Source organism: Ipomoea nil, unplaced genomic scaffold (genome assembly GCF_001879475.1).
Source record: "Ipomoea nil cultivar Tokyo-kokei standard unplaced genomic scaffold, Asagao_1.1 scaffold3314, whole genome shotgun sequence".
Classification (NCBI taxonomy): Eukaryota; Viridiplantae; Streptophyta; class Magnoliopsida; order Solanales; family Convolvulaceae; genus Ipomoea; species Ipomoea nil.
Window position 1 is genome coordinate 6,656,485 of NW_017619742.1, and position 9,812 is coordinate 6,666,296.

The 9,812-nt window shown below is 51.2% G+C and overlaps 1 protein-coding gene across 1 annotated transcript; it reads right to left on the minus strand.

Moving 5' to 3' along the window:
* Positions 1–7,744: 7,744 nt before the first annotated feature.
* Positions 7,745–8,884, minus strand: LOC109169474. Its single transcript, XM_019318356.1, has one exon. The coding sequence runs from the start codon at positions 8,882–8,884 to the stop codon at positions 7,745–7,747; it is 1,140 nt and encodes a 379-aa protein (XP_019173901.1).
* Positions 8,885–9,812: the final 928 nt, after the last annotated feature.

The following is a 9,812-nucleotide window of genomic DNA, read 5'->3' on the forward strand; positions in this document are numbered from 1 at the left end:
TCACTTGCCCCACAATTTGAAAGCATGTTTTTATTTTATTATTATTATTTTTTTATTTAGGAGTTTTTCTAGAAGATTATAAGATTAATGCTAACAACCTTGCAAGGTTATGGGCTGCGGAAGGACTTGTAAAGGCATACATTCAAGAATGAGAGTTTTGAAGCAGTGGCTAAAAGGTACATAAATGAACTTATGGATAGAAACTTAATTCTTGTAAGCAAAAGAAGTAGTTGTGGGAGAAAAATTAAGGAGTTTAGAGTACATGATTTATTGCATGACTTTTGCGTAAGAGAAGGTCAAAACCAGAGTATTTTGCGTGTTGTCTACAAAAATGGTTCCAATTTCCCTAAAAAAGGTGCCCCTTGGATAAGAATCCACAGGAGTGCCATTTGAAGATTTTGACATCTCTGCGTTACATTCTTTGTCGTCAAAACACTACTGGCCCAGTCAATCTTTTATTTTCCGGAGTCGCCCACAGATTCAATAATTTTGGAAATTTTTAGCTTATTGAGGGTATTCTATGTTACTGATCGAATTCCGTTTGCCAAGTCCGACTGCTCATATCCATTTGAGATACCTACTGATAGTACTAATTCCACGTGTTAAGCGGTCCAAGTACTTAAATGAGATCAATTAATAATAAATAGAAATATTTTACTGATCAAGAAGGACCTAATACAATCTAGGCAATTATCCCGAGGGCCGACTGACAGCGGTCGGGCAGCTCTGTAGATAATCTATCGATCGTCCAAAAGTCCCCCTCACTGTAGCCGCCGTGGGTATTTATAGCCGCTAGGCCGGAGACACACCTCGGCCGGCCGGCATGTAACCCACGTAGCCTCCACGCGTCTTCACCCGGCGAGCCCTCTCTGTTAACGTGTAACACTGCCACGTGCCTCTTCTCGAGATCCTTGGCTATATTCGTAAGGTAAGGCCCACCGAACGGGTGCTAAAACCCCAGTCGGGAAGTCCGCCGCTCGGGTCCGACCTGTAAAACCTGCACAAAGAACGGGAGAAGCCGAGTTGTGTCGGTCGGGATATATCCTACCAAGAGCCCCCCAGCACGGGCTTTTTTGACCGCTCGGGAAAAAACGGGACGGGATGAAAAGGTCTAATCACTCGGCCTTTAACCCCGACCGGACAACTGTCGCTTGTCGTGCCACATGTCGGCCTCTGCGCGTCTTGAAGTCTGCAACGGTCAAATCGCGCAAGTGGGCCGTTTTCCCGCCCAAATCTTTCCTATAAATAGGCCCTTCTAAGGTTCATTTGAAATTTTACCACCCTGCAAGCGAGCAGTACTGTGCATCGATCGAGCAACGGCTTCCAACCTTTTTCAGCAAACAGCACTCAATCGGTAAGTTTCTCGTTTCCCTACTCTTTCTTTTCTTCTTTTATCTTACTGCACCACGGCCGACTTCGGCGCCCCACTAACCCCGACCGAATAATAACTGACCCCCTCCGCTAAAACCCGGCCATCTCCTTTCTGAAGGGGACATGTCAGACACCGACAACCAAAACGTTTCGGGAGCGGATTATGACGACGCAGTCGAGCAGCTTAGCGAGGAGACAACGATAAAGGCGTCCTCTCCTAAAGTCACCGAGGTCGTTCAACGACCGAGCAAGGTTCCTGAGCGACAAAGCTCTTCTAGCTCGGAGAGCTCATCGGGGTCGAGCGGCTCGAGTAGTGACAGCGGCAGCGATAGTAGCGCCTCAACGAGCGGCCGCAAATCTCTGACCGAAGAGGTTCGAGAAACGCCTACGAAGACTATTGGGTCCGACCACGGGGCTTCTGTTCCTGCACATGACCGGGAAGCCACACCCGACCCGATCGACGAAAAACCGACTGCAGTACCCGCCGCGCCGGAGTTCATCTTCCTCAACAGTGAAAGTGTTGAGCAGCAAGAATGCCTGCTGACGACCGGCGAAGCGTCGAAAATTTCCGCAAGGCTAAACGGTCGGGTGAAATTTGATACTCGACGGTGCTTAGGGAACATAAAGGAACGCCACCAAGGGAAGTGGATCGGGATGCACTTCGATTCGCTGCAAGCCCCGATCGCTTTCCCTTTCTCCCCCCTCTTGACTGCGTTCTTGGGCTATTACCGGGTATTACCCGCTCAAATATGCCCGAACCCACATCGCATATTGGCGTGCTTCCCGCAAATTTGTGCTCGGCACGACGTCGCGTGCTCGATGGAGCTCTTCAACTTCATCTACCAGGTTAAGCCCTTGGAGGCTAAGTACGGGGGCGGCTTCCTGATGGTCCAGTCCCGGGTCAATCTGTGCTCAATTGATAATCTGCTCGGGAACAACCGAGGTTGGAAGAATTGGATTTTCTCGGTTAAGTACGACCCATGGATTCTCCCGGTCGACCGGACGCGGGGAACGCATTACAGGAAGTAAGTGCAGCCGGTCGAGTCCCAAGCCCTCCGCGAAGCAACCTTCCGGATCTCTAGTGAAATCTATGAGTACAAGGTTTTCTGGACGAGGGAAACTTACGATGTCGCCCGACTGCCGCCACCTCAATACGACCTGGACCGGAAGTACAAACCCCGACCAACGGGCGTATCGGTCGCCGTAGCGGCTCCTCAGGCCGAGCCGGTCAACGAAGGTCTAACGCTAACCTAGCTTTCCCGACCGTAACTCTCCCGATTGTAATCTTATTTGCGTTTCTTAACCATGCGATTTTTGTTTGCAGAGATGGGTCCGCCACGCAACTTTCAAACTGCCAGCGCACCCCGAGCCCCCCGAGCCAAGATAGTGCTCGGGAAGAAGAAAACTGATGCCGGGTCATCCGGTGATAAGGGACCGAAGGTAGCTCCATCACGGATGCTCGTCCACTAGGGGCTTCGACGATTACCACGGCCGAAGGGGTCGTGGTCGTAGAGACAACGACCGATGCATTGGCTCCCCGAGCCGTCGGTCGTAAGGGGAAAGAAAAGATGGCCGTGAAAGACATGGACGAAGTGGGCGCACTCAAGCGTCGACGAAAACAAAACAGCCCCCCGAGCGGGGCCATCACGGGCGATGAGTCTATCCTCACCCGGATCGGTAATCTCCGGCCGATCAAGGAGGATATCACCAAGCTGACGCCCGAGCAGGTGGGCGAGAAGAGCGGTCACGAGCTGGTCGAGGTATAATTTTGCTACTTCTTTATTTTCATGTATAACTGTAACCGCTCGAGCTAATGCGTTTTCTTTTGCAGCTATCCCGAGCGATCCAGCATCTCCAGTGCCGAGCTCTATTGGCCAATGATGCCGATGCTATGAGGGAAATCGCCGAGCGGCGAGGAAAAGAGAATACTGAGCTCCGTGACAAGCTAAAGGCGTCCGAGGATGCTTTGTCTATTGCCAAAAAAGCCGCTCGGGAAGTACTAGTGGAGGCGGCCTAGCTCAAGTCCCGACTGGGCAACCTCGAAGGCCTGGCCAGATTCCTTTGTCGAGACGAGGCCTCGGCCGAGAAGTTCTTCAAGGAGCTGATGAAGAATAAGCTCGGGGAAGATATGGTCTGGATGTTCGGGCAGTGGGCCTTTAAATCTGGGCAACGGGCTATGCGAGAAGAAACTCGTTCCATTATGGAGGAGGTTTTTTATGGTGATGACCTCAAGTCTGTGCTGTCAACCCTCCCGGACGAAGTTCCTGACCCCGGCCTGGCCCCTTTCTCCGATCCGTCTGCCTCTGATGCCACGGCCGAGCCAAGCGTCAGCGAGAAGACCGTAGAGAAGGTCGTGTAGTGTCCGACCGTTTATGTAACAATTTTTTGAATTGTAGTGAACTGCACTCCGTCGGGAGTCCGGTCCTGTTTGTACGGGACAACTTTTATCGTTTAAATAAATTAACCTTTTGTCAACCTCCGTTCATTACGTTTTATATGCACTTTTAGTTTGATCGTTTTCGTTCGACCTTTTGCAACTTCAGTCGGTCGTACCAAGGTGGCCCTTTGGCCCTTCATTCACCCTAGCCCCCACACTTTCGTGCCCACGAGGCACGAGTGAGTGCGACAGTGGCAAGTGAAGCTGATCGGGTACAAAATGTCTGGAGCTTTGTTATTCCCGATCGATGGCGTGACCCGAATGTCCGCCGAAGATGAGCGCTGTAAGCCGGGCGGTGTTAGTTGTCCGGCCGAAATACAGATGACTTTTAAGTCCATTAGGTGTATACCCCTATCGGTCGGGACCGGGGGAGAGGTGTGTACCTTGATCAGTTGTATATGAGATTAGACCCCGGTATAATCGGGCAAGTTTAAGCGACATTGTGGTCGTGGGGCTATTCGCCCCTGCCGGTCGTTGATGCTGAGTCTCAGTCGGGCGAAGCTCGATCAAAACAACTTCTGAAGTAGATTTAACCGAACTACTGACTATTTACATAAGTTGTGAGCTGATCGAGCCGCCGTGTGCAAACGGTCAAGCAATCATCGATCGGCGATACATCTTCATTCCCGTACGCAGATGGATACATATATACATACTCTATAAACACGATCAAAGATGGACCTGCTCACTCGCAGGTTGAGCTCCCACTCCATTCGAATTTACACGGGTACATCAATGCCTAAATAAGACTAGATTTTCTGAGTTCCATGTATCCTCGATTATTCTTCCGGTCATTGTCTCCAATTGGTAAGTGCCCGGGCGAACTACGGTCGTGATTATATAGGGGCCTTCCCAATTCTGGGCCAATTTGCCTCCTTCCAATGGTTGGCTCGCCTCTCGACGTCGTAGTACATAGTCTCCGACTTGAAAATAGTGTGGGTGAACCCGGATGTCTTTTGTGCTCTTGACCCTCTTCTGGTATTCGGCCATGCGCCGAGCCACAATTTCCCTCTTCTCTTCAACGCCGTCTAGATCCACGGCCATAGAGTGTTCATTCTCTTCCACATTATAAGATCGCTCTCTGGCGGTCGGGATCCATGCTTCAATCGGTAACCGTGCTTCAGCGCCATAAACTAAAGCAAATGGCGTTCCAACGTCGCCTCTCTAGGGGTCGTGCGATATGTCCAGAGCATGTATGGTAGCTCGTCAGCCCAACTATGACCGGCTGAGTGCAACTTTTTCTTCAAACCCTCCAAGATTGTTCGGTTGGCGTTCTCTACTTGTCCATTTCCTTGCGGGTAAGCCACTGACGATCGGATTGAGGTTGTCCCGATCGTTGCCAAGAAATTTTGAAAGTACTGGCTTACAAATTGCCGAACGTTGTCACTGAAACAATGAACTGGCACGCCGAACCGGGAAATAACATTCCGCCATAAAAACCGGGCGCACTGTTGAGAAGTGATCGTGGCTAAAGGCTCGGCCTCGATCCACTTGGAGAAATAGTCAATGGCCATAATGACAAAGCGCCTTCGACCGGATAACTGCGGAAAAGGTCCCAAGATGTCCACCCCCCAACGAGCAAAAGAAATCGCGGTCGTGATCAGCCGGTAAAACGTAGCCGGACGGCCAGGCATCCGGGCGTATAACTGGCATGTTTCACAACTCTTAGCGAGCTTTTCACAATCAAGCTGAATGGACGGCCAGTAGTACCCGATCACTATGATACGCCGGGAAAGCGATCGACCTCCTTGATGAGATGAACATATGCCCGAGTGCAACTCGTTCATGAACAAATTAGCTTAAAAAGAATTCAAACATCTCTGCAAAGGATCCCCATACGACTGTCTATACAAACGATCGCCTTGGACCTGGAATCTCGGAGCCCTTAACTTCGCCTTTCGAGCGCGTTGAGGATCATCCGGTAAACGACCATGTTGAAGATACTCCATTAGATTAGAAATCCAAGTTTCTTCGGCCGGTTGGATAGGCGCGACCGGCAAGCGGTGAATACTGTGTCTTGGAATCATCAGAATCCGAGCGATTTTCGACATATGCTCAGGGGCATCCTGCGCCAACTTGGATAAGATGTCTGCATCGGCATTATCCAACCGGGGAACATGACGAACGGCATACGCCCGGAACAAACTAAGCTTTTCCATGGCCAGATCTCGATAAGCTTGTAATCGCCCAAGACTTGCCCGACCACCAATGCAAAGTCAGTTTGCGCCCGGATGTATTCAGCCCCCAATTCCCGAGCGCACTGCAAGCCGTTGACAAACGCTTCATATTCGACTTCATTATTGGTCGGATTGAATTGATACATCAGGGCATAATACACTTTGAAGCCCTCCGGGCTCGTTCACGACTCCTCCGCCTGCTCCTTTCTTGCTACTCGACCCATCGGTAGCCAACGACCACCATGCCGCCTCGGGATCTTCCACTTCTGGAGGTCGTGTCTCCCGAGCGGTGCACTCGACCAAAAAATCAGCTAAAGCTTGGCCTTTAATGTCTGGTCTCAGTCGGTATTCAATGGCATACTGCGTTAACATCAATGCTCATTTGACTAAGCGTCCGGAAGAAGAAGCGGTACGGAGTACTGCCCCGATTGGCTGATCGGTTAGCACATGAATGGCTCGACCTTGAAAATAAGGGGCCAACTTCTTAGCTGCTGCATACAAAGCGTAGACTATCTTTTCCAGCCGGGAGTAACGGAGCTCGGGACCATGGAGCGCGTGGCTCACATAGTAAACCGGTCGTTGCACCCCCTCCGAATCTGTTCGGCATAACACCGCACTGACAGCTTGATCGGAAACAGCTAAATAGACGTCTAGCTCTTCCCCGAGCTTGGGCTTTGACAAGACGATCGGTGACATCAGATATTCCTTCAGCTCATCAAAAGCCGTTCGGCATTCATCATCCCATACGAACCCATTGACCTTTTGCAGTACCTTAAAGAACGGTAAAGCACGCTCGGCCAATTTTGAAAGAAATTGGCTCAGGGCTGCTAATCTCCCGTTCAGTTGTTGCACCTCTCGAACGGTCGTGGGCGGCTGCATATCAAGAATTGCTTTGACCTTAGCGGGGTTGGGCTCGATTCCTCTTTTGGTCATCATGTAGCTAAGGAATTTTCCCGTTTGGCAAATGTGCACTTGTTGGGATTCAAACGTAGCTGGTATTTCCGCATGATTTGGAAGCACTGTCGGAGATCCCGAGTATGATTCGCTCGGTCCCGACTCTTCACCAGCATATCGTCGATATAAGCTTCCATCGTTCGGCCTAGTAGGCCCTCAAAGAGCATATTGATCATCCGTTGATAAGTCGCTCCCGCATTTCGGAGGCCAAACGGCATAATCAGGTAGCAATACAACCCGTCAGGTGTGACAAAGGCCGTCTCATCGACCATCTGATGGATGCTCGGCAACGGGTAAGGATCTAGCGGGCATGCTTTTTTCAAGTCGGTGAAGTCAATGCACATCCTCCAGGACGGAGGCTTTGGAACGAGTACAATGTTGGCCACCCATTCGGGATAAGTGACCGGGCGGATGTGCCCAATTGCAGCCATTTTCTTCACCTCTTCTCGAACGAACTCTCGGCGATCGGAAGATAAATGCCGAGTCTTCTGGACGACTGGTTTAGCCGCGGGATCTACAGCTAACTTGTGGCAGATTACAGTTCGATCAATCCCGGGCAAATATATTAGTGAATTCTCGGAGGATCGCCAACACTTGCAGTCGTAATTCAGGGGTGAGGGCCCGACAGATCTTTATCTAGCTCTCCGGTCGCTCCTCAGACAAAGGAAACTCCTCTATTTCCTCAAAGGGCTCGGGTTGTTCCTTCCGATGTTTGACGGCTTCCTTAACGATAGTGTTCACTCGAGAAGAACTGGCATCACGCCGATTGACGGCCCGGGAATAACATTTTCTCGCCGATTTCACATCACCTCGTAAAACTCCGACGCCGGCCGGGGTTGGGAATTTCATGCATAAATAAGGCATTGAAATGATTCCACCGACCCTCATAATAGCCGGTCGGCCCAAGATGGCATTGTGAACACAATGAAGGTTGACCACCACAAAATTCCAACTCTGTCTTTACTGATCTTGGTGGGGTTCTAAGCTCAACCGGGAGCACAATATTTCCCTCAAGGCGAATGGTAGCCCCGGTAAATCCTGACAAGGGCACGCCGACCGGAATCAGCTCTCGCTTGTCCAATTTTAGCTTCTCAAACACGTCCAAATAAAGGACGTTCACACTGCTCCCGGTGTCCACCATTACTCTTTGGACATCGGTTCCCATAATATCAATCGTGACAACAAGGGCTTCCATCCCATTGTCTCCGCTTTCCGGCTGGTCTTCTAGAGAGAAGGTTATTGATTCCATCTTTTGCCTCTTACCGGTTTCCCGGGAGTCAATGATCGCGATCGGACAACTTTCCCGAGCCTGGGAAGCATCTTCCAAACCCCCAAATATAACATGGATGGTCGGTTTGGATGCTGATCGTCCATCTGACGGGGGATCGGGATCCCTTCGGTCCTGATCCAATCGGTCAGAACGATGATGAGACCGCCTATGATCTTTTCTTTCGCTCGTTTTTTTGTTCTCTACTCTCTTGCCAACACACTTATCTAACTTCCCCAATTGGAGTAAATCTTCCAGCAGCTGTTTTAAATGCGTGCATTCCTCCGTGTCATGCCCGGCACATCGATGATAAGCGCAATGCTTCGACTTATCCTTCCCATCCGGCCCGGGATGAGGTAGACGAATAAGATTAGAAGATTGGGCGTATTGCATGGCTTCCGCCGCAGATCGGTTTAATGCCGTGAACTCTCCCGGTCGGGTTCGGGGTCGGGGACGATCTTCAACCGACCGATGATCCGCCCGGCCAGAAGGATTTCGAGACGATGTGCCGACCTCTTGTGACCTCTTGACGGCATTTGCCTCACCGACGTTGGCATAATCCGTCACTCTACGGATGGCTTCTTCATAAGTGGCAGGCGGGTGAAGTATAAAATCTTGGTACAGATAACCGGCCCGTAGAGAAATGTGCACCGTGTGAATGGCCGTCAGGTCGTCCATAGGCTCAACTTCCCCGACCGCGCCTTCCACTTGACTAGGAATTCGGTCAAGCTCTCTCCTTCCAGCTGCTTAGCCTTCTCAAGATACATGTAAGGCTTCCGGATCACTTTGGAAGTGCAAACGTCCGCATGAACTTGGTCGCCAAACTGGCGAAATCAGAAATGGATCCCGGTTGCAAGGTTCTGAACCACTCGGCCGCTCGACCAGAAAGCGTTGAGTAGAAGGCTCGGCACATCACGGCGTCAGTCACGCCCATCATCATCATATTGCTATAGTATGTATTGACATGAACTTCTGGGTCTGTCCGCCCATCATATTCCTTATTCCCGGGGATGCGCAAATCGAGCGGGTAAGGCTGAGCCATGATCTCCGCCGTGAAGGGTGTCCTCAATAACGAGGATGTATGATCGGTAGGAGGCCTTACAGCGTGCTCGTTCTGCCAGCGAGTGAATTCTGCCCGGAGTTCGTTCAGCATTCCTCGGGTTTCGTATTGTACGACCGTTTGGGCTGGTTCCCAACCCCGGCGTCGTCGATGTGATTTTGACCCGCTATGCCCGGACGATCCCTCCTGGCTGGCCGCTCGCATGGGCGGATCAACTGAGCGCCTGTTTGGATCCTGCGATCCCAATCTTTGCCGCATTGCTGGTCGGAGCCGTTCGAATGCTATCGCCCGGTTGGCTTCTATCTCAGGGTCTTCTGCCACCTGAGCGTGTGTTTTCGGCTGAACATGTGGAGCCTGCCGTGGTTCCTCCATGACCTCGGCCCCCTGCGACCCCAACCTCGAACGAGCCGAGCGCCTAGCCCGGGGAGCGGGCTGAAGCTCCGGCTCGGTCGACGTGGTCGGGTAATTCGGGGGAACGGAAGCTGGAGCCGTGTACGCAGGCATAAATTGCGGATAACCGGTTGGTGGTGGATAATATATCAGTGT